This window comes from Phaethon lepturus, unplaced genomic scaffold, assembly GCF_000687285.1.
Source record: "Phaethon lepturus isolate BGI_N335 unplaced genomic scaffold, ASM68728v1 scaffold4934, whole genome shotgun sequence".
Lineage (NCBI taxonomy): Eukaryota > Metazoa > Chordata > Aves > Phaethontiformes > Phaethontidae > Phaethon > Phaethon lepturus.
The window spans coordinates 16,064-42,299 of record NW_010535458.1 but is presented as its reverse complement, the minus strand read 5'-3'; the positions used below and the strand labels follow the sequence as shown (position 1 = coordinate 42,299).

General features: G+C 37.7%; 1 protein-coding gene across 1 annotated transcript in view; it reads right to left on the bottom strand.

The window, feature by feature from the left end:
* Positions 1-25,290, bottom strand: part of LOC104619803 (kelch-like protein 1) — a gene marked incomplete at its 5' end in the record, with an annotated part of 76,232 nt that extends 50,942 nt beyond the window's left edge. Inside the window, one exon of the mRNA XM_010285815.1 lies at positions 25,104-25,290. Within this exon, the coding sequence (XP_010284117.1) occupies positions 25,104-25,290 (187 nt within the window). The remainder of the gene's footprint in view (positions 1-25,103) is intronic.
* Positions 25,291-26,236: the final 946 nt, after the last annotated feature.

The window sequence follows — 26,236 nt, the reverse complement described above, 5'->3', positions numbered from 1 at the left end:
ATATATGTCATAAATTTGTTTGAATTTTAAAGATTTTCTTTTAAAGATTGGCGACCTTATTGATTTTATTAATATTAAATATTTAAAGATGTTAATACAGAGAAATAAGTAATGCATAACCTCTTTAAAAAAAATGCACAGATCCAACACAATGCTTAAATCATCTCTTCTAGCTCTTTATTTAGGTATATTCTCTACTTTATTGCTGATTTTCCAAAACCTATTGATCGTATCCTCTTCTGGATCATTTTTGACAGGAATGACACTAATGTCTTTACCAACAAGGGCATTGTTTCATTTTGATGACAACAGCTTTGAGCTAGTTTTGCTGTCACTGAGTGTTTTGAAAATATGTCTGTTTTCCAGATTATAAAGCATCTTAATTCAGGTGGGGAGCAATGTCATTGTCACTTTCTCTCACAGCCTCTTCTGCTGATTCTGTAATGACCTTAAATACTTGTCTTATTGTAAGACTACTGGAACTAAATAATTCATAGACATGAAGTATTTTGGTAAATATTTTGCAATTCTGTTTTAACATATATTTAAGTAACTAATTACATTTTATGACATAAGAAGTGCATCATAGAATCTTAGAATCATTGAATCATTTAGGTTGGAAAAGACCTTTAAGATAATCAAGTCAAGCCATTAACCTAATAGTGCCAAGTCCATCACTAAACCTTGACCCTAAGCACCACATCTACATGTCTATTAAATACCTCCAGGGATAGTTACTCAACCACTTCCCTGGGCACCCTGTTCCAGTGTTTGATAACCCTTTCAGTGAAGGAATTTTTCCCAGGATCCAATCTAAACCTCCCCTGGTGCAACTTGAGGCCATTTCCTCTCATCCTATCACTTGTTACTTGGGGAAAGAGACCAACACACACCTCATTACAATCTCCTTTCAGGTGGTTGTAGAGAGTGATTAGGTCTCCCCTCAGTCTCCTATTCTCCAGGCTAAACAACCCCAGTTCCCTCAGCTGCTCCTTACAGGAGTTGTTCTCTACACTCTTCGCCAGCTTCGTTGCCCTTCTTTGGACACACTGCAGCACCTCAATGTCCTTCTTGTAGTGAGGGCGCAAAAACTGAGCACAGTATTCAAGGCGTGGCCTCACCAGTGCCGAGTACAGGGGCACAATCACCTCCCTACTCCTGCTGGCCACACTATTTCTGATACAGGCCACGATGCTGTTGGCCTTCTTGGCCACCTGGGCACACTGCTGGCTCATGTCCAGCTGGCTGGCAACCAGCACCCCCACGTACTTTTCTGTCAGCCAGCTTTCTCAGCCAGCTTTCCAGCCACTCTTCCCCAAGTATGTAGCATTGCATGGTGTTGTGGTAAGTGCAGGACTCGCCACTGGTCCTTGTTTAATCTCATACAATTGACCTCAGCCCATCGATCCAGTCTGTCCAAATCCCTCTGCAGAGCGTTCCTATCCTCGAGCAGATCAACATTCCTGCCCAGCTTGGTGTCATCAGCAAACATACCGAGGGTGTATTTTCTCCCCTCATCCAGATCATTGATAAAGATATTAAAAAGAACTGGCCCCAATACTGAGCCCTGGTGCTCCAACTGGAGCACTTGTGACCAAATGGATTTAACTCCATTCACCACATCTCTCTGGGCTTGGCCATCCAGCCAAGAGTACACATATCTAAGCCATAAGCAGATAGTTTCTCCAGGAATATCCTGTTGGAAACTGTCAAAAGCTTTATTAAAGTCTAGGCAGACAACATCCATAGCCTTTCGCTCATCCACTAGGCAGGTCATTGTAAGGGATGTCCAACTGTAAGGGATCACCTGGTTAGACCGATTTCGGAGTACAAAGGCAAGATGCATGGAGTTGGGAATCGACTCAGCTTCATATCACCTTAACAGATCCTTATCTATGCAGAAGATGACTTGGGAGGAGCTGCAAAAATAGTCCAACTGTAAGGGATCACCTGGTTAGACCGATTTCGGAGTACAAAGGCAAGATGCATGGAGTTGGGAATCGACTCAGCTTCATATCACCTTAACAGATCCTTATCTATGCAGAAGATGACTTGGGAGGAGCTGCAAAAATAGCTCAGCCCAGGGTTGCCTGAACACTGCATCATGCTAAGAACCGAAACCTGAATGGCGCCTTCAATAATCCCTTAACAAATGCCCTGAGCACCATTCCACCACTATTCAGTAACTTTGTGTCAATGTAGACTAATGGACCATCACACCATCAGACTAAACAATATTATCCACTCAGAGGAGTCCTGCCCCCACCCATCAAATCAGGAGATAAAACCCCCTAAGGTTTGGGCAGAAATGGGGCAGTCTTTCCAATGATGCAGCTGGCCTGTAGGAGATTCTCTCCCCCCTTGTGCAGGACGCTGTACAAGGTAACTTCCCAGGGATTAAGAGGCCTTACCTGAGAGAGAGTAAGTGATTAAGAAACATACGTATGGTATTTGGCATGCTTTAAGATTTTGATTAGTGCACTCTTTTTAAGGTATTAATATCTAGCGCTCCTGTGATTTAGGATTGCAATAGTGCATTCCTCCATTGTATTCATAAAAACCTGCAACAGTGGCGTTTTGGACCTGTGAGTGAAGTTCAAATATATTGTTATTAGATCTGTAAGTGAAGTTCAAATAAATTGTTAATTTGAACCATACAGTGAAATCTAATTTGAACCTCACGGTGAAGTCTCTCACCGTCACAGTCACCTTGTCATAGAAGGAGATCAGGTTAGTCAAGCAGGACCTGCCTTTCATAAATCCATGCTAACTGGGCCTGATCACCTTGTTGCCCTGTACATGATGCATGATGGCACTCAAGATGATCTGCACCATAACTTTCCCCAGTACCGAGGTCAGACTGACCAACCTGGAGGTCCCCAGATCCTCCTTCCAGTCCTTCTTGTAGATGGGCATCACATGTGCAAAATTCCTGTCAGCTGGGATCTCCCCAGTTAGCCAGGACTGCTGATAAATGACTGAAAGTGGCTTGTTGAGCACTTCTGACAGCTCCCTCATTACCCTTGGGTATTCCAGTCCTTCTTGTAGATGGGCATCACATGTGCAAAATTCCTGTCAGCTGGGATCTCCCCAGTTAGCCAGGACTGCTGATAAATGACTGAAAGTGGCTTGTTGAGCACTTCTGACAGCTCCCTCATTACCCTTGGGTAGATCTTATCCATCACCATTATCAAGCTCTAGACAGTCAAAACACTCCCTAACATACAGGGCTACCCCACTGCCTCTCCTTCTTTGCCTATCCCTTCTGAAGAGTTTATAGCCATCCATTGCAGCACTCCAGTTGTGCAAGTCATCCCACCATGTTTCTGTGATGGCGACTAAGTCATAGCTGTCGCACTGCACAATGGCTTCCAACTCCTCCTGTTTGTTGCCCATGCTGCGTACATTAGTCTAGATGCAATTCAGTTGGGCTATTGATCCCAGCACTTTTTTGGGGGGAGAAGCCCTAATTCCTACATGACCATTCTCAGGCACTTCCATGGTTTCTAACACATCAATAACCCTTGTGTCTTTGCTGCCGCATTGATCTCCATCCCCTCCTCCATTGAGATGGCTAGCAGACCTCACTAGCACGCTGTTCCTCAAACATTGGCATGCCACCCCCATACTTATCTCTAACGAGCCTGGTTTTATCCCTTTCTCCCTTCAAATCTAGTTTAAAGCTCTTTCATTGAGTCCTGTTAACTTCCGTGCAAAGATCCTTTCCCCCTTTGAGATAGGTGTGCTCACTACTGCCATCTGATACTGGCATAAGTGTAGGGCACATACTGCAGCCTGACACCTGATGGCAGCATGTTCCCACTGGAACTCTGTCTGGGAAGCTGTGTCGGTCGTGGTGGCTGCAGAGCTTAGAAAGGCCATGGATATGTCACTACCTTCTGCCAGGTGGATGCCATTGCTCCTTGGTCCAGCCAGCAGAGGTACAGCACCCTTCCTGTGCACCCTTCTGCACAAACTGCCACATCACGCCCTTGCTGACAGAGCAAACCCTGTTTGCCAGCCCTGTTTGCAGTGCTCCTAGTCCCTAGTGCTCCCTCAAGGGCTTCTTTTGTACGGGGCAGCGAGGGGCTTGGCCACTGTTGCTCCTCGTCCTGCGCAGGTCTCATCAGCCGCTGTCGCATAAGTTGGGAGCTTCTGGAGGCACACTTGGCTCCCCCTGAGGTTCCCCCGGTTCAGGAAACCCCCCTGTGCATAGCGCTGGAGTGCTCTGCTGCGGATCGTGCCAGCACCACAGCTGCTTGCTTCAGCAACAGAGTGCTAGTTTCAGTTATACCACATTTAAACCTCAAATCCCTTTGCTGGTCCTCTGGGCCCTGAAGATCCTCATGTGCTTTGGGGAGTAAGGAGTTGTGACTCTGCTCTTTTTAAACCTGAATATTACACGCCCAGTAATCAAGTAGTAATAGAAAAGCAATAGGAAAAGGGGAGGAGCTACATGGCCTTTGCTGTATGAAAGACAACCTGTCAATGTCTCATCAGTGTCTGTTTCCATTCTGACACAAATGGGGAATGGAGTGAGCCAGGTTGTTACTTTGAGCAGCCTACTGAGAAATGGAACCGGCATTTGATAAAAGAGGGCGAGTTTGGATAAAAATTATCTCACACAATAATGCTCCCTACATACCTAAAAATAGACTGGACTATATGTATCTCGGAGTTGACTGGGTTAGTGTACTGATAGGGGTGTTTCCATCATTATAGGTGATTCAAATGGGTCTAGATTATTCTGAGTACTTAATGTATAAGAAATTTGCCAATATTTGCACTCCAAGTATCTTTATGATTGAAGGGTAATGAAAAGACTGTTTTAGCAGGACTAAGAAATTTGCAGATTTGTGAGAAATTTTTGTGAAACAAAGTCTCCACTTGCTGCTATTTTGCTAGTCCTGTCTAGTACCTGTCCTACATGACATAACTACCAATTGATGATACCTTGCCTCCAGATCAAGGATAAATATTAGCCAAAATTTCTTCAAAACTCTATTCATTCCATATTTTCTGTTGTGGTTGGCTGTTATTTGACTTTAGAAAGTCAAAAACTAAGCTCCCTATAATGAAGAAACCTCTCAGAAATTTATTTTACTTTGGGAAGCGTGGTTATCTTTTGGAAACAAATCTTGTAGAAGAGGATGAGGCTGATGAGGTGTCAAAAATTACAGGGACTTGGAATTTGACGAGTAAGTGGTGCTTGACTAGCAAAAACCCAGAAGAACTGTAGTGGGAGTGAAAGGGTATGTCAGCAAGCATTTTTTGACTTCACAATACACAGCACTCTTGCAGTCTTTTTGATCTTGTACTCCATTTTATATCGACTTCTGCATATCAGTCTCAGCAGTTTGGACCTGACACCACATGGTCCCCTGGAGAGTGGGAAATAAGGGGCATGTTTTCTGGAGAGATGGTTGGAGATTTATGCAGAGATAATTGTCCTCTTTTCAAAGTATAGATAGACACATATTCACCGCATTTTGATTCCTGACACAGGCATGTTTGACTTCAGAGGATACCTTAAGATGCAAAAAGGCTCCAGGAGCTCGCTGCCAGATTCACATCCTAAGCAGAGTACATATTAGGTTTCTTGGTCGAGAAAAGCTGTGGAGTTTGCTGTACTGCACTGTGACAGTCAGAGCTTTTCCAGAGGTTTGTACTTCAACGACCTCTTAAAAATCCTGTTACAGAGGTTTTTGCCTCATTGCTGCAGAAGGCCACATTTGGCTTAAAATAGGTTCTCATCTTCATCTTGTTCTCATACTAGTTGGCCTCTTTGTTAACATTGACTTTGGGCAACTGCCAGACATCAGCATTCATTTTCTGCATAAGCCTGAACTCTGTCCTGCAAATCTTCTTCCTGATGCTGATTACCTACTGTTTCTTTTGTCATATCCGTATTGATATATCTCTCACCTCTCTTTGTAGCCCAGTTCCCTACTTGGAGAAGAATTGAATAAGCAGCAGGATTCTTCCTTATCTGCAACTTTTTCCACAAACCTTTCTTTCTAAAAGGAAATAAATCTGGGTTACAAACTGGAATAAAGCCCTGAGATTGTCCAGCTAAGCTTCTAATACCAGCTTCATTGGACTGTGGGCACAGGATCCACCAGCTGCTGTAAAGACATCCCTCTTGTGCCCAGCAAGCCCCTGCAGTAGACTTGTCACTATCAGGAAAAGATTTCAAAGAAATGAGAGCTGCTTTGTGAGTTGCAGCATGCACTCCACTATAGTAGGTCACCAGGCATTTGTCAGGGCAGAGTCTGAGAGTATGAAAGTGATGGTGAGGTGAAATGCAAGATGAAAATAAAGTTATACCTTTTCAATCCATCAGTTAGCATCACTGCATTTTCTTATCAGGTGTAGACATGCAGGCAGATGAGAACTTGAACTTGAATATGAGCATGAGTTCAAGTTAGTATTATATATACATATGTTTATAGATGATGCATACATCCTGTATAGAGACACATGCATATATTTTTAAGCATACATATCCATTTTTCAACTGTAAATAAGCTAGGGAAAGTAGAACAGAGTGTTTGTCTATCTTTATGTCTCTATTTTGGAGACCTATATATTAGATAATATAATAACAGGGAGTATAAGAGTTCCTAAAAGAGAATGTCATAAGAGAAATTCCTGATTACAATTTTTTAATTCCAGAATTGATAGTGGGTGTTGGTGCCTAGTTCCTGAGATACTGGAGTGACTAGAGCTATTGAAACAAGATGAACAGACAGAAATGTAGTAACATACCACTTCAACTGATTGTCCAAATGCAGCAGGAAAATGCAACAAAAGCTCACTGCACAAAGCTCTAGGAGAGTATATGAGTCATAAATACATCCTTAAACATATGATAAAATACCAAGTCATAGTCTTTGCCATTATGGATAAAAGTGTAACTTGTTTTCCAAAAACACTTCAGATAATAATAAACTAATGGATGATTATAAAAGACTAATTTTTCACCTGAATAAGTAGTAGGGCAATAACTACAGATTGCAAGCGTACTTATATGAGTAAAAACAATGTAAAAACTTTAGACAAATATGAAATATGGCAGGTATTGCATCATTTTACTGTGAGGGACATTTTTCTCAATAAGGGACACCCACTGACTTGAGGCAGTCAGTGGTGTTATAAGTATTAGAGGGTTATGCAGGTCAAAGTGATTACGACGGATGTCTATCTTTACAGAAAGTAATCAGTAAGTAATTAAGAGTAAATTATGAGTCACATTAAACTTAACCTTTGTATGTACTTCATTTTTTTATTGATGTTCCATCTCTCTACTTGTCAGTAGAAAGTTGATGTAAGTTTAGTTGCTAGCTCAACTTTAAATATGTTGCTTTCTTTTTTTGTTTTTAGCAGAAATCACGTCCTTTTCTCGGTTGTCGTATCAACTACCATACTTGTTCTCTACAAACTGATAAAATACTTACGTGACTGGAAAAAGAAGAAATAAACATGTCCCTTATTAAACTAGTGTAATATCAGAAACAAAGCCGGAAACTGGAAACATTACTGAAACAGAGAGATCATAAATGGTCTAACTTGTCTACAGGTCACAAAGGGTCTATAACTATCTAACTAATTTTATAATCTTTTTCCCCTGAGGCTTTTCACAGTAACGTATATATATATATATGTATATATGATCTCATAGTAGTCTTTTCATGGTACAGTTAAATAACTTAGGCACACATATTAGTGATAGCCCTGTTGGAGGTCCCATGTTGTTAGATTAAGCCTCTGCTCCACAAGTTCAGAAAGTTATGATTTTCTCACATGCCACAGAAAACCATCAGAAGTATACGAAAAAAATGAGCAGAAAGGAGAAGAAAGAGAAATAAATAAATTCAACACTACATGTAAGAGAAAAGAGGGATCCTAAACTGTGTTGCAGCTGCAGGAAACCAAAATAATAAATGAAGAGCTTATTGTTGAATTTACTGTAATATTGATGTGATTTTATTGGGTTAATAACAATGTGGTGGTGCACTTAGAGCTGTGAATAGTTGTAAATCTTTGCTTTTGATTTAAGTAAATAAAAACAAATAAATGCAGGTTTTAAACAGCCTGTAGATTTTAGGGCCAGAAAAATCTACATTATTAATCATGTTTACTGTAGTAGTATGTAAAGAACTATTCACAAATACGTCCCATTGTGCTTGGCACTGCAAAAATCAATGTAAAAAAATCAACTATATGTATTACAGACTGAAAACTAGACATAGGCAGAAGAAGTAAGGCATACAAAAATACATAATGTGACAGCAGCAAATATTGGTTCATTCTATGGCCATATGTTTATTTGGCAGATTTAATTAGGTAGAGGTAAATTAATTGGGAAAATAATCGAAGGAAAAGGATAAGAGCAGATAGGAAGATGAAGGTGAGATGGTAGGAAGAAGATGATGGTAGAAACAGACAAATATCTTTGCACAGCAGGTATGAAGACACACAGAGATAGACAGAAGAGTAATTTAAACAATAAGAATACAGCCACAGCACTATAATATTCTCTGAACAGACACAGTTTCTTCCTTTGTTCAATTTCCTGGCTGTTTTTGATAACTAGGATGGACTCATTTTAGCCTACCAGTAGTGGCTAGGGATACAGCTTGAAACATGAAAATGTAGTTATCTGCAATTTGAGGTATTTGTTTAAGCTCCCAGGGTAGTCCTGGTCAGTGCTGCCAATGGATTCTGTACAGTTACCCGGTCTAGCAAATGCCGGTCTTGACTAGACGAGCTGTACTATCTCCATCTGTATTGAATACAAGGGGCACTAAGTGTATAGTTTAGGTGTAGACACGTATAGTGTAAACACTAAAATTTAGGTGAACCATGTTCTAGTTCTAGTGCCAGTTGTTAGTACATTATATTAGAGTGAAAGGGGAAAGACCAGACAGGTTTTGGTAATGTAGGCTATGGCAGTTCAAGACAGGGGAATGGACCCCAGCCAATTTTTCTGTTGCTTTTGTTTTCTATGAGCATTTAGATTAAAGAACAGTGACATTTAAAAATAACTTTAAATAATAGGTACTTTGAAAATAAATGTTTTAGCAGGCAAGAACTATTTTCAGTCTTCATCTTTCAGGCATAACCTGGCTCACATACATAACATATTTCAGTAAGTAGTCCAAATGCTTGTTTTTCTACAATTCTGATTCATTTTAGTTAATGTGAAGGATCAGATTAAATGTCCACAAAGTGCAAATTATTAGATAACATTTTTATGCAGTATCACTGCTGTATGTTCCCTAATGTAACTTAACATTTTTTCAGTATTCATAACTCATTATAATTTTATTATTAACACTTCTTGCAGATTTTCATTTTCTTGTTTGAAACAGATACAGTGACAATAAAATGTTTCTTTTTCAACTTCTTAACTGCATGCTGTTGTGTCCTGTTCCCTCTTCCTGTGCTACTATAGTTGAGCACTTCCCTTGAAAAATTAAGAAGCTATAAAGATGTATGTTCAAAAAATGCAATTTTTAAGGAGGAATACTTATTCATTTTAAAGAACTGAAATGTTCTAGACTATATTTTATATATAGGGATCATAGTATCCTCTCCAGATTCATTCACCAAGGTATCCAGGGGCCAAGGTACTGTTCATTCCCAATAACTCACAGAACATTTGGAAGGTGCTTTACAAAGAACTTGAAGATAGACTTTCTGTCCTGAAAAACTGTTATTCTTGAAAGAGTAACCCTGTCCTCTGGTTGGTGGTTAAAATAACTCCTAAACTGTAAAACTAATATACAATTAGCAAAGTATGAGTCATAATATATTTTAAAATAATATATTTGTTAATATTTCACAATTCTTTTACTTTCAGCTGATTGATGGTTCTACTCCTGCTATAAAGTAAATATGGCCTTGAATTTAGCATTGGTTTAAACACCACTTAAAATTATCCCCCAGTAAAATTATCACAGACTGCACATAGGGATTTTTCATAAGTTACTGACCCACAGCTGTATGGTAATTTTTAAATTATGCAGATCCCTGTGGTATGAATAATTATTGGCCCCAAAACTATATAGCCATATGCTGTACATGTCACCTCTTTTCCCATCTGTTTCTTTACATGCTCTGCTCTACATATTTTGCCTTTTACAGCAGCCTTTGCAATTGCCCAAGACTCTTGGGAAAAGAAGGGAAAAAAAAGAACTTTGCAGACAATTATTTCTCTTCTGAAGTTCTCTGCCTACACTCTCTAAAATAACAGCACCACCTCACACTACTCATACATTACCCATAATTTTTTAGAACAGTTTGGAGGGCGAAATAGAAGTCAGAGGAGAGAAACATGTAAATAAATGGAGCCAAGGATGTAACTGAGGGACAAGAGATGTGAGATAATTCATATGAGATTAAAAGACACAAGTCTGAGAGGAAAGATTGTAGGTAGTCTATGAAGAAAACACATTTTAATGTGTTAAAATCTAAGACTGACATCATTTAAAGAGATAATAAGGAATTTTGCGCTGGCATAAAGACAGAGCGTTGCAGGGAATAGAATAAGACACAAATAGCAGTGTTCTTAGCCTTATCCTAACACATTTTTCTCTTGTCTATTCCTGAGCTGGAAAGGTTTGAATCCCACCATGTCTATGAAGAGATGACCTTACAGGACATATTCTAGAAATGACACTTTTATATATCTAATTTCTTTATATATTTCACAAAGGAATTTGACATATTTTGGAGCAGGGAGAAACATCATCTGTTTGAGGAGAATGTTCATCCTATGGTTCCCATATGAATGCTTTTTACAATCAATCTTTTCTGCAGAACAGCTGTGTGTTTTATTTTCAGTTTTAGCAGAATGAAGAGGAGAAGGTGAGGGATAGGAAACACAAGCAAAGTCCAAAAGTTACAGAATGCATTTGACTTAAGACACCTCTGACTTCTGCATTTTCCTTTTGACTAGCTCTAGACAGCAGCTAGATAGATGCACTTATGTTCAGAGTTCCCATTCACTGAGCTTACTCTCCCTGTGCCCTGTAAAACAAAGCAAGGCACTTCACATAGGAATCCATTCTAGGAAGTAGCCACTTACTGATAGAGTATATTCACAGTTAACATTTTGGTACCTAAATCCAATAGGGGGATTTTTTTCTCATCTCTGGGCTTGAGTTTCCCTATAAATAAAAGAAATAACAGTATTTTCATACCGAAAAGGGTAAGATGTTAAAGACTGAGAAACTTGGGAGCATTGTGATAGGTAATGTATTGTTAATGTTTTACAACATAAAAGACTTGTTTAAAGTTGTGTTCTTGACCTCTACTTAATTCCTAGACTTTGGGCTGGTAAGACTGTTGCATTGCCCATCCAGTCAGTTTTCAACTAGGAGCTAAGCATAGCCAAATTAACAGGATGTATCTATACTGCCAAATAGCATGGCTCCCAGCTCACTCCCTGGTCCTGAATGCTTATATTTCATACATATTTGTTCCTTACTAGGTTCTACTGGGATCAATAAAACAAAAATGGATGAAACACCTGGATGCAGCATTCACTTCAGGGTCCACTCCTCATTGGCAGACTGAGACTGGCATACTGAGAACGCAGCATGATTGATTCCTTCCATCCTGCAGTAATTTTGAAAAGGATTTTAGCAGGCTTTCTAAACTAGGGCACCTCTACACAATTTTAAGCATCCAAACCCTGATATAAAACCACCATTCTGTTTGTTTGTGACACAGGCCTCACATTTCATTAACTCTGAACAAGTGCGTACATAATAGTTACATTGCAGGACCATGAGTCACTTTTTGCCACCATATCTGGAGCGACTAAGGACCATCCCCTGGACATATGCATCTAGCAGAAAGAGGGAACCCTCTCCCTGTTCCCTTTCGCCACTTCTAAGGTGAGATCAGTATCTAGAGTCAAACAACTTAATTTAAACCACTATGATGTGGCACAACGGAGGAACAGTCACAGCCAGATGCTGGTTCCAGTGACAAGCAAAAGTTGATAACATCACATGGCAGCTGAGATCAGAAAGTCTTCTCCTTTCTGCTATTATTAGTAGATGGCAGTCAGTAAAGCCAACTCCTAACTGAGGCAACTTCCAAACTGTGCAAACTCAAAGAAATGAGTAATGTTGGTTAATAGTGCCTACCACAGTCTATACAGCCTGTGACAGGGTCTTACCAATGTTAGAAATCTGTAGACAGCTACATTTTTCTAAGCCCCATGGGCAAACCAAAATAATTTTGATTAAATGTTTCAGAAAACCAGAAAATCCAATTTCCCAAGAATAGGAGGATGAAAGGAAGCAGTTGGGAAGGTGCTATAGTATATTTTCTTAGGGAAATGGGAGATACAGGTTTAATGTGAAGATATGAATAAACTTAATAAAACAAAAATAATTATTTATTTTTGGCTGCAGCATATGTGCTCATTATTCAGAGACGGATACATTTTCCTATAAAACAAACTAGACGGAATACCACAGTGTAAGTAAAATACACGTAGGCCCACATCAAAATACTGCTACCTATATAAAAAATTACATTAAATTACATTAAAAATATATTCTATTACAGTTTATTTCACTCATGTATCACTCTAGTGGTTTTTTAGTTGTCTAACAGTAAAAAGGAAAAACACAACTTATTAGACTGTCTTTAAGATATTGAATATGAAACTGCAAAGATTAAAGAAAAGCAAATACATAGAATATTGAGGATCTTATAATAAACATACTACACACTCAGGCAATTCCTCTGTAAACACACACATGCACAAACCCCTATTTCTTAGATGGACAGATCTCTAAAAAAGCCTGAGTTATTTCAGTGAGTAGTACTGAAGACAAACTGTATGAAAAAGACATAAAGAACTGAAACAGAATTCATTTAATAGCTATTTGCATGATAAACAACAATGTGTGGTAAATTTAAAACCCATACCATGACTGTGACAACACAAATGATTTCCAATAAGAAGTAAAGGATTTTTCTTCATGTTCTGTTTTAGCTTTTTTTTTTTTTTTAACTTAAATTCTACTTATGATCCAGATGGGTATTGGATGAGATGAGCTCTGTGTATTGTGCATACTTTCATGGGCATTATAAGCCCCAATTAATCAAGGTTTATGAAATAATGAGAGGTCTACAGTGAAAGAAAACTTTAGAAATTAAAGTACTGTTGGTGATAAAGGTAGTTTTGCATGAAGGTCCAACTGCTGCTCACAACTCCTCTGTGTACAGAGCAGGGTTGTATGTGATTCTCTCATCCAGTGTTTCTGATGAAACAATGAAGTACTAGCTCTCACAATTTCACCATCATCTACAAACCAGTACATCACTGCACAACACAAATATCTACTTTTTGGTTTAGTTATCATTTGTAAGCTTGTGAAATTGCAAAATTGTTTTGGTGTAACCTTTTCAAATGATCTTTTAGTTATCTTTCTGTTACATTTACTCTTTTTCTGAAGTTAAGCATATTACATTTCCTTGCTAATGACTTGTGAATGAAGAATTTTGCATAAAGCTGATTGTCATTCTCATATTTTTTTGCACAGTTGACTGAAAACTAATCATATAACAAAGCCACTGCATAAAAAAGAATGAATGTATTGCAATATTGTTTGTAACATAATGTTTTAAGTCAAATGCAGAAATATGTCTTCCAAAGATGTTAAGTATTTTTGGACAACTTACGTGAAATCAGATAAATTTCATGATGAATGTCTAAGACTATGAGAGCAATGTATTCATTTCAGTTAAGTATAAATGCAGGAATTTTGGTATAATCAAAGTGAAAATTGCTTCAGAAGCAGATACAAATGCCTAAAAATTTAACCCTTGCTCCAGACCCCACCTTTGTATTCAATGTAGGCATTTCCACTGTAAAGGTACTTTTTTTTTCTCATAGCTAGATGATTTAGTATTTAAACCCATGAGAAAGGGTAGGAGTTTTACATTTATTGTAACAAAATTTCTACTTTTTTTTTTCCCTGTAAGGTTTTCTGCTGTTTCTACTATTAATAAAGCTGTTGCTGAGGGGTACTGTCACCATTTTGTTCAAGATTTAGAGATGCTGCTATGAGTAGGTGCAAAATGATGACCTTGATCTAGTGATCTGCAACATTATATTTTGAACTGAAAAGATGGTTACTTAAGTGGAACGAATGTGACCTAAATAGGTTACTGACGCATACTTCAGGGAGAATCTCTTGCTAAAGAAAGAGCTTTACAGAAAACAGGGTAGCAGTTAACTACTCTTCTCTTTAGTTACACTGTTAGAAATTCCTTTAAGCATTCAAAAAATCTGCAACTTGTACACAATAATTCTTACATTTTTGAATGAAAAAAATTTAAAATCTCATAAGGATTTGACATAAAATGACATGAACAAATATCAGAAAACCTTTGGGAGTATTTGATTATTCAACATGATCAGCATTCTCTAAAACTAGTACAAGTTTTTTTCCACTAATGTTTATATTTTAGAGTATCAGAAATTACAGCTTTTTGACAGTGATTTTAGGTGAATCCTTTAGTGTTGAGTATTTTGTTTTATAACGTAGTGTTATGTTTTATAACATAAAACATTTAAATTTTATTTTATGTTTTTATCTAGTCTAAAACTTACAAAAGTCCCTTTTATTAACAATTTATATCATGCAGTATGCTAGTCTACCTTTGCTCATCAACAAAACATGCCTCTTTAAAAGTTCTGTTCCTACTGAAAATTGTGCAAATATGGTGTTAACATTAAAAATAAAAGTTCTACGTGTGTACAGCAGCAAATGTTGGGGCAACTGCCTCCTGCAGGAGCAGTGTGCATGCAGTGGAGCATGGAGTATTGCATTTTATCTACGGCATGACCGATACTGATCTTAAACACATAGTTCGTCTGATTGCCAGTTAATTATGTATCATAAGTAAACCAGTAAGCTGCTTGGATCATGATTTGGTTTAAACGGTGTGAACTGAGAAGTTTGGTGCTGCAATAGCACCAATTTCCCATTATCCCAAATGTTCTTTTATTATTTATCATTATAGCTGTACAGATGCTCACCCACACTGCTTAGCTGTTGGCCCAGTTCCTGGGAGATTCTGTTTTGCTGCAATTGCTTCCCTCTAAGGTAAACCTGTTGTAAACAGTGCTATCCCTGACTTTCATGGATAGGAGCCAGCTAATCCCCAGTATCCACTGGGCACTGTATGGTGCCTTCTGTAGTCCAAAGAGATCAATGTTTTTGTTTATTTGGGTTTCCCATTCAGAGTGCTAAAAATAAGGTGAGAGCTGTACTGAAGTTTACTTGGATGTCTTTATGCCTGAAATTACAGCCTTTTGGAGCATTTCCTAGAATTTGGCATGAAGATTTATGAGGTGGCAGAAGGTGCAAGATAGAGCTGGAGGACTGCACAGGGCAGGACATGCCAACATTTTTGAAGTCTTATCCACACTGACTATTGAGTGTGGTTCCAGCAGTGAACTGTCTCCAGAACATCCAGGATTTGTGCTGAAAGAAGCTATTTGGTTTACTCCAAAGCCAGTCCCAGTAGTTACAACCATTAATGGAACTTGGGTGATTAGGGAACATAAATTGGTTAGTATATGGAAAAGGCTAAGCTTTCTGACAGTATAAAGATTCTCTAAATCGCCCAGTTGTCACGCATATGTCTTCTCTAGATCATATACTACATTTCCTTTGTTTCCCATGTACTTTAATTACTGATAAAATATCTGCACTGAAAATGTCAGAAAATAGAGTGAGACGCAGGAAAGTAATGAGGAGGGACACAGGGGTGTTCTTGGGAGAATAATCCTTCAAATATTCCCATGAAGGCAGCAGCCTCTTGCGCTGTCTTATTGACCCCATAGATTGTACCAACAGATGTGAATACCAGGGCAACAGATTAGGAAACTGAGGTGTTTATGGGATGATGAAATTTATCTTCTTTGTGATGATTTTGGCTCTTCCCTTATATTTGAAACCATGGAGGTTTCAGAATATATCACTTCAGGTTTTTCTCTTCATTTCAAACTGTATCTGAATCAGCAATTTTAGAAGGTAACTACGCTGAAAAAATGCCAGATATTAAGTGATGTAAAATAAGTACTGAAAAGCTGCCAGATGATATTACAATCTGGATTTTTTTTCTATTCAGAAATGCACAGGTAAATCAAAGTACTGTAACTGCAAATTGGACTATGAGACTGAATGTTCTGGAACGTATTGAAACGCACGGGAGTGAAAAGAAGTAAATAATAATGTTATTACTTATAAGAGCTGGATGAGAAGAGATTTCTAGTGTGTTTTATACATTTAATTATCTCATTAGTCATTAGTCAGTTTATTTCAAATTCCTCTGGTGAAATAATTAACCAAGCTCCACCTTTATTCTACAATTATGCTATCATGTTACAGAAACACAGAACAGTTGAGGTTCGAAGGGACCTCTGGACGTCACCTGGTTCAACCCCCTGCTCAAACACCCACCTACAGCCGGTTGCCCAGGATCTTGTCTAGAGAGTTTTTTAATATCTCCAAGGACAAAGACTCAACAATGTCTCTGTGCAGGGTCACTGGCCCAGTCACCCTCAGAGTACAAAAATGTTTCCTGATGTTCAGAGGAAAAACCTTCTCTTTCAATTTGTGCTCATTGTCTCTGGTCTTGTCACTGAGCACCACTAAAAGAATGTGTTTCTGTTCTCTATGCATCCTCCTTTTAGGTATTTATATACATTGATGAGATGTCCCCTGAGCCTTCTCTTCTCTGGGCCAAACAGTCCCAGCTATCTCAGCCTTTCCTCATAGTAGAGTTGCTCCAGTCCCTTCATCACATTTGCAGCCCCATTGGAGTTTCTAACAGCTCCCTATCTCTCTTATACTGGTAAGCCCAGAACTCCACACATTACTCCAGGTTTGGCCTCATCAGTGCTGAGCAGAGGGAAAGGATCACATCCCTTGACCTGCTGGCAATACTTTGTCTAATGCAGCCCAGGATACAATTTGCTGTCTTTGTTGCAAGGGCACACTGCTGTCTCCTCTTCATCCTGCTGTCCACCAGGAACCACAGAAATCACAGAATGATTGAGTTTGGAAGGGACCCCCAGAGGTCATCTTGTCCAATTATCAACTCAAGCAGAGTCACTTACTTGTCAGTGCTCAAACCCATGCCCTTAATTTACCAGTGCACAGGGATCCTTGGGAAGGTCCTGACTCTTCCATCTTTAAGGGCTTAATCACCTTTGTAGTTTCTATTCACCTGAACTGTCTGATACAGTGGATGGCTTGCAGCTCTTAGCACATGAACACAATTCAGAGGGGCAAAAAGGTTGGCCAGAGCTGGTGAACCCTGCTTTGGTTTGAAGTATATGGGATACACATAAACAGTTCTCCAAAAATGCAGTTAAATACCTCTAAATATCCCATGAGAACTGCATGCCTGAATCAGTACTAATGCTCATCCTAAAGGTATCTAATGACCCTCGCAAACCTCTCCATAATAGGTAATGAAATGCATGCAAGATAGCTAAGGCCATGACCATCTTTGCGGGGTTTCTTAAAGACTTGAAATTAAGTCAGATCTGTTAAAGGACTGACAAGAATTTCTAGTGAGATCTGACCAGACTGGAAAAGATTTAAGTGTTTTGGTGACTGAAAAGAGAAGGCATAGAGGGATCGTTTCAACTTAATCGGAATAAAGATGCAAAACCACACAAAGAATGTATTTCTGTATCAGAAATAATGTGGCCAGCAGGAGTAGGGAAGGGATTGTGCCCCCGTACTCGGTGAGGCTGCACCTTGAATACTGTGTTCAGTTTTGGACCCCTCACTACAAGAAGGATGCTGAGGTGCTCAAGCGTGTCCAGAGAAGGGCAACGAAGCTGGTGAAGGGTCTAGAGCACAAGTCTTATGAGGAGTGGCTGAGGGACCTGGGATTGTTTAGCCTGGATAAGAGGAGGCTGAGGGGTCACATTATCACTGTCTACAACTACCTGAAAGGGGGTTGTGGTGAAATGGGTGTTGGTCTCTTCTGCCAAGTAACTAGTGACAGAATGAGAGGAAATGGCCTCAAGTTGCAACAGGGGAGGTTAAGACTAGATACTAAGAAAAATTTCTTTACTGAGAGAGTGGCCAAACATTGGAACAGGTTGCCCAGGGCCGTACTGGAGTCCCCATCCCTGGTGGTGTTCAAAAAACATGTAGACATGGCACTTTGGGACATGGTTTAGTGGGCATGGTGCTGTTGAATTGATGGTTGGACTTGATCTTAAAGGTCTTTTCCAACCTTAATGATTCTGTGATAAAGAATGATCTTAAAAGCCTTGCACAGAGAATATTCTGTGATCTTACATCTCTAATGTCCACGAGCTATGGGTCCTGAGCGTGGTGTTTCAAGCCAGAATGCATCATTATTATTTTGACTCTCTGATAGCAGAATTTAAGTCAGTAATTCCAAGAATATGCAAATACATGTCCAATATGTACTTCACTCAGTAGAACAGGCCAAACATCACCCAATGGCTCTGCAAATAGAGGTATCTTGCCCAACATTTCTCCTGAAAACTACACAGGAAAAGATAATTTATTTAGTCTTGATTTAGCCCCAGCCACCAAAGAGATGCATTGAATTGTGTTAACAGGGAGGTAGTCACCTCACAGGCTTCCACATACCGTGGGGAAAATCCACTGGGAATACCTCTACAGTGAGTATCGAGGCAAATGCTTTTCAGTGCCTTCAAGAGAAACCAAAAGCAAATGAAAACAGAGAAAAATAATCCCCTCATGTCTCCCTCTGCAAATGCAGTAGATGCTTTAAAATTCACCAGGCAAGGTCTGCCATGTAGCAGACAGTGGGACGGAGAGGGTGGCTGCTCTCTACAACTTCCTTCCTCTCTTCCTCTTGTTGGCCTGCTACCAGGGACCACATCTGCATGTGCAGTTTGGGCATTTCCATATATCTGAACAATTGTTATGCAGATTTTTGGTATAGGGGGCAAAAGGACCCCAGGTCCTTTTCTGCCATGCTGCTTTCCAGCTGGTTGACCCTCAGCACATACTGGTGCGTGGGGCCGTTCCTCTCCAGGTGCAGGACTTTGCACTTCCCCATGTACAACTTCATGAGGTTATTTAATGTTATTTAATAAATTATGATTTCTCTCTCCAGAATGTTGTGTTGCCAGCTAAATATAACATGTATATATTTCTTAGGAATTTAAACAGTACATTTCTGTTGCAGTTTATTATTGTGTGAATCAAAATAACTATACTTTCTTTGCAGTTTTTCAAACATATATCTAATGATAAACTCTTGGAATATATTAAACTGACTGAAAATATTAATTTCTGCAATAGATAAACTAAGTCTCCTAAAACCAGTTGTCTTGTTGTCTTGTTGTCTTGTTTTTGTTTTAAGGAGTAAGTAGTGGATTTATTTTTTTTTTTTTACAAACAGGTAACTTCTGTTACATTTAAGAAATCCAAAGGGAAAAGAAAAGTAAGTTTTGATGCACATTTGCAATATAGAGACTGAAAAATTCAGTTATTCATACTGCACAGCCTGCCTACCTCTTACTTTAGTATTCTAATTTTCTCAAGAAAATTCACCATGATGACAACCTTATTACTATTCTAGTTTGATGACTCTGATGAGAGATACTTTGTTGTTGTTGTTCTTGTTTATATATTCCATTATTCTTTTCCTGTTGGATCTTCCAAAAAGGGTAAAAAAAGGAAAAGAGTAAGTGATCATTGGTACACAGTGTTGATCTAAAGCTAATGGAATATTACTTTTTTATTAGTGGACTTTACAATTAAGGTAAATTGTGCTATAATTGTTTCCTATTGCTATCTAGAGAATGGGTGGGAAAACACTGAATTATATCAACATATTTTTATGTGTATTTTTTTTAAAAAAATGTTTATTCTTTCTGAAAAAATGGACTCCGGAATGTATAAGAAAGAATACTAAAATATATTACATGGAGCCAAGTAAACATCACATTACAATCATCTGTCTCAGTAAAGTCACTCATGATATTTGAAAACACTGGAATTGCATGGCTGAGACAGAACTGTTACTTAAATAGAGCAGGCAAGATTTCGGAGAACAGCTGCAGATATCTGAATAAAAGTGGTAGGCAGACAGCTGCTTGGAATGTCAGAGGCATAATTTATTTTGGTTTATCATCCTCCTGAGGTATTTTAAGGCTATGACTACATGATTCTTTAATTTAATATAACAAATGTCCTCATGGAAAACATATAGGTTAAAAAAAAATCTAGCACTGAAGACAGAAGAAACTCATACAGAGGACTGGTGAGGACAGCTATACGACATCAATAAAAAGAGTAGGATTGCAAAAGGGACAGTCCATTTCTCACTTCGCAGTTCATCTTTTGTGAACATCTACTTATTTCATGAGTAATAACAGCATGTTTATGTTCCTGCTTTGCACCAGCTGCTCCTTGGAGTCAGACCACAGCTGTGGATGTCCCTGGTCTGTGATATCAGCTACTGGAACCAGTGGGTCATTAACCTCCAGCCACTGGGGCTGCATCCCAAAAACCAGCTATGGGGGGGACCAGTGTGAGTGAGGAAGGCAGAAGGGTTGTGCCGGTGTTTGGGGGATCTGCAAATGTGTGTGTGCTTGTGAACCTGGGGAGTGTGGTGTGTGTGCTGTACTTGTGACCTTCTGCCTGTGCCAGCCCAAGCTTAATTTTGCTACTGGTTGAACCTGCTAATGGGAAAATGGCAAATGCATCCCTCAACCTGAGCAGACACCCCAGGTCGCCGGGGGCACCATGCTGGGCTCCAGTAGCAGGGCAAGAGGGTCCTGGGCTGGGACAGCTGGATCCAGTGGCCATTCCTAACTGTCCTTAACATTTTGTAAGCAATAGATTATTTTACTTGTATTCTAATACCTAAATAGGAATAAGAAAATGTACCAAGTCGTTATTTAAAAAAAAAAGTCATAACAAAAATATATTATGAAGACAATCTATCATTAAATGCAGGAAACTCTGACATGAATTAATTTGCATGTTGGATTAAGGAATGGCTTAAGCACAACAGATAGGGTGGGGTATTTTACCATCCTACAGCCTCAAACTTTCAAGAGAACACCTCAGCAATTCACATTACTTATATACATGAGTATATATACACATACATCTATGTCTACTTACAAAACATACATATTTATATAAATGTTTTCAAAAGGCATACCAGGGAGAAATATTCTGTAATAAACACATTAGAATTTTTTTCTTTTTTTTAAAAAGAATATACTTTGCCTTCTTAAGTAGGTTTTGCTGTTTGTGTATTATACAAATACAAGGACTACAAGCACTCACATTCTGAAAATTAAACTGTTACTGTACATTGTACATTTTGAATTAAAAATGCAAGTAAGATGAAGATGTTTTCTCAAGATAGTTATGTATATCAAATGAATACCTAATGAATGTTGTAAAATGTTTTATATATATGAAGACAAAGTGGTTTGTAGTAATTTCTACAACTTGCAAAATGCCACGAAAGAATCTTGATGGATTTTGTTTTTGGTTTTTTTTTTTAACAAATTCCCATTAAACTGAAGATGGAGGAGATAGGTAGATAGATTTTTAAGTTATAGACATCTCAGACATATATCTTAGAAAGTAAGAATTACCTAAGAGGAAAAACATTATCTTTTTTTTTCCCTATTTCTGCCTTGATTTACAGTATTTATAGTAAGTTGCCCAATATTTCTTCTTGTATTTAAAAAATATGCTTATATGTGAATGAAAAATAAAAAATTAAAATAAGTAAGGTTTAAGTGAAGTGTGCTTTAAGAAATATCTTGCTAGAAACTAAAAAAAGGCCCAGAAAAACAAAGACTTTGAAGTTCACTAGCGCAAAAGATTAAATTCATGTAGTCACGTTAGATGTCATTCCTATGAAATAATGATACATAAGTAATTAACCACATTTAACAAACAATATTTTTAAAGAAAAAAGGATTATTACAAATGATTGAAAACCATTAAAGAAAAGGCAAAATATGGAGTTTAAGGAACAATTTCTGGAGACCTCACAATTTCAAATTTCAAAAGATTAATTTTTTAATATATCTGTGGTGATATCAAATATCTTTCTAAAAATATCTAAATAACAATGAAAGGACTTTTAATATTGCTTGATATAGACTGCTGATGCACCTCACCTATTTACCATCAGAGCAATTTTTGTGATAGGTTTTATATCTAATCAGTAGATTAATGAAAACCAGATATTTAATATCAGTGTTTCAGTAAATCAACTGTTCCCTTTTTTTGTTAATGACCTGTCATATTTTTATGGAAGAGTTTCTTGCTCATGTAATTTTCATTGTTTTTTCCCTTGTATTTACTTAAAGACTGTGATTCAGTAAATAATGAACTAATCTAGGACTTTGATGAACTAATCTAGGGCTACTCCACAAACGATATATACCAGTGTTTTTGCATCATGGTTACCCTGACAGTGTTTTCTTTAGTTTTCTTTTTCTGCTGATTCTCTTTATTCCTTATTATCCTACCTGTTAGGTAGTGAGACAAGTTAGAACACCTCATGAGAGATCAATCGGTATTCTGCCATCAATATAGCACTGCTCCATTATTTATACCAATCTGCTCTTGCTGTGCAAGCATAGTTTCCTCATCATAATTATTTATAGCACTATCTAACATAGACCATATATATCATGTTCTATCACATGGCTTTTGTTCTGCATTTGGGATTCCGAGAAGGCTGCAAGAAGTCAGTGTTTTACCGTTCTTACAAATTGGTGTATGTCCACTTCTTGTATTTACTCATTTATTTCAGTATAGCATCCTCCTTTATATGTGCACCTAGACAGCTTTCTATACTACTAGATGATTAAATCCTGCTAATCAGAATATGGAAGTCAGTGTGACAATATAGACGGGTAAGGTGAATGGAACATTGTCAGAAGCATATAACTCTAATCTATTAATACATCTCATTCTATTAATGTAAACTTATAGAGAAAATCTGTTTCTTATATGTACCTTTCAAATTAAATGAATAAATAAGCAAAGATGTGTAGAAAGAGAGTTTTAAATGAGGTTTTGTACATTTAGGAAATTAAAAGTACAAAATTATCTAACTTTGTTCCTTTTAATTCTATACAGTTAGTACTGTGATGCATTAACTTTTCATGACAGGCATAATTCCAATCACCTGTTGCTGGAGTTTAATTATCACCTCTTTTTTATGAAAAAGAATATAACTGTAGAAGAGATTTCAAAACAAATTTGATTTAGCATGCTAGGCTACTTTTTATGTGATGGGCCACATAACCTTTAAATACTTTCACAATACTACCACTTACCCACTGTTATATATGCTGGCTAATAAACTACTAATTTGCTTAGCTCATCTAGTTCTTATATGCAATTGTTTCATATTTCGTGCATGGCTGCAGATCCCGAGTTATCAGGAACACATGTTACCTTGGCTGTAACAAAGTCTCCTATGCAGATGCTGTACTACCGTACCAGGTCCCCTCTCAAAGCAGTTTTTATGTGCTGTAAATGTATATAAGCCCTGGTACTTTTGTTTTCGGTCAGAGTTTGTATAGACAGAGGGCTGAACCTCTGTCATGCTGCATCCTCTCCTGCTGCTACAGAAATAAACTGCTTCTGCCTGACTTGAGTCTGGAAAATAGGCTGCGTGTTGATGCTGCAAGTGGTGCTACACTCTGTGCTGTCTTCATAAATATTTCTGTATTTTATTTGCTATATGAACCAGGAACAGATCTGTATAGTAACCTGGAACAAATATAGCTGCACCTAAACTGAGTTTATGGTCATTTCCACTACCTGAATACTTAAAGTGTTCTCACCACTTGTTCTAAGTAAGAGAAAATTTGTATTTCAGGTATTTTATGATCCAAAGGCAATGTTCTATGCAAATCCATCCTTAACATTTAGCTACACAAACATCTATAAATGTTAAAAGGACAAAAATCATCTGCAGCTGTAATAAGAAAATATATGTATTGGTTCTTTCCTCAACATTTTTCTATTCTCTCAACATTTTTTTTACACAAGCACGGATGTCATACATCTTTCTCATTGGTGTAACTTTATGGGAGAAACATGCAACGTTCTTTTACAGATGATATTGCCACAGCTGTTTAGTAAAACAACTGCAATGGCTACACCTAGAAAAAGAGTTGTAAAATACTGAAGGGCTAGTTTTATATTATACCTTTTTATAAGTACAGTTTATTTTATACTAGAACTAATGTTTCTGAAGACATATTCTTCACTCTAAATATTGACATGAAAATGTAAGATACTGTGGAATTGTTAGTGAATTTCAAGAAAAAATAATAATATAAAACTTTCTGAGTATATAGGCTTATAACACCGCTAGCTCTTAGTTCAAATAGTTTATTTCACTCCATTCAAGAAATCAGTGGATTAGATTTATCAGAAATAAAAGCACATCATCATAATCCTTATTCCCAATAAATAACAACTAAATTTTTTTTTTTTAATTTTCCTTCTTATCTTCACAGGAGGATGGGGATAATTTCACCTTCCTTTAACTGCCAACAAAGTAGTTTATACTCATTGTCTAGTTTTTTTCTCTAGATGATTGATAATTTTTTTGCATTGGAAGAACATGAATCAACCATAATATTTCAGACAACTACTTAAGGATGGAATACACTGCATATTAAACTGCCATTTTACATTGATAGAAAAGGTGTGTGAATATTTTACTGAATTATAAATGAAACATAATTTCTAGAAAGCTAAAAACAAGGTAAATTAATCTCACTCTAGATTTTCTGTTAAAATTCTTTCTGGAAATAATTTTGAACAAAGGATGAACTCAAAAATCAGTTTCTTTCCTCTAACAGTGTTGTATTCTTCCTTAAATACAGTAGATTTTCATTTGACCAAAAGTCTTGGCAGCGTTTCTTGATTGATTTAGACACCCTCATGGCAGTCTTGGAATAGAAATTTTCACTATTTTCTAATAAAGCAAATGCAAAATAAAACTTTATTTATAAAGTAATAAATATCCTTTCATACCTTTGTTGTTATCCATTCCTCCAACAGCATAAAGTGTCCCAACTGTAGATTTTCTAGGCTTAGTTCTCGGACTTTGCATGAGAGTTCTTCTCTCTGGTAAAAGATGGTATTTCATGGCTTCCAGAATAAGCTTCTGGCATTCTAGGTCATCCTTAAAAAGCACATGGTTTTCTAGGTCAGCCAATATCTGTGAATGACATGATCATGAATCAAAAATCCTAGAAATTCCTAGAAAAACAATACCATGCAATGAGAGATCACGAAACGGATGTCATAACTATATCACTTCATTGTAGAATACAGGGATTTGTAGGACTATTTTTGATGGAGGAGGGACAGGAAAGTAAATAATTAGTTGATTTTTAAAATTAGATTCACTGTTTCACCATCCCTAAAGACTATGATTGCACTACTGAAGACATTCAAGAAAATTAAGTATTCTCTCGTAGGCTACAGGATGACTTAACTTTAATAAGTTTAATAAGTTTCCAACGTAACAGTGAAAGGATCCAGAAGACACCTCTTTGCAAGAATCTTGAAGGCACAGTCACATAACATAACAAGATTCTACAGTATTTCATGTTATACTTTCCAGGAACATCTCTTATTTCTAAATCTGAAACAAAACAAAAAAATCCCAACAACAGGAACAAAAAAAACCCAAACAAAACCAACAGAACTTATTTATGCAAGTTTTGAATCTATTGCTTGTTAAGGATTTTTAAGGCAACATTAAGGATCCAGAAAATGTAACTATCTTTGCAATTTGCATAAAAGCTGTAATCAGTACTTACCAAAACAGATGCTCACTCTCAAGGAAGAAGGCTACAAGTTGTAAATGTTAAGTATTGCATACACTTGCTTATATGTACATATCTACTGGCTTTTGAGATGCTGTAAATCAGTCTCTAAGTTTTCAAGATGCCATTGGACTAAGCAACCTGGTTGGACTAGAGACCTCCTGAGGTCTACTCCCACCTGAACGACTCTGTGATTCTGTGATCTCACTGATGTCAGTCCGGAAGAGTACAACTATTATGCAGATTTTGTGTCATACCTGCCAGACTCATGCAGATGTCTCAGATACCCTAAGTCATCAGAAGCCAATCAAACTGTTGATGTTTATGTTTAGA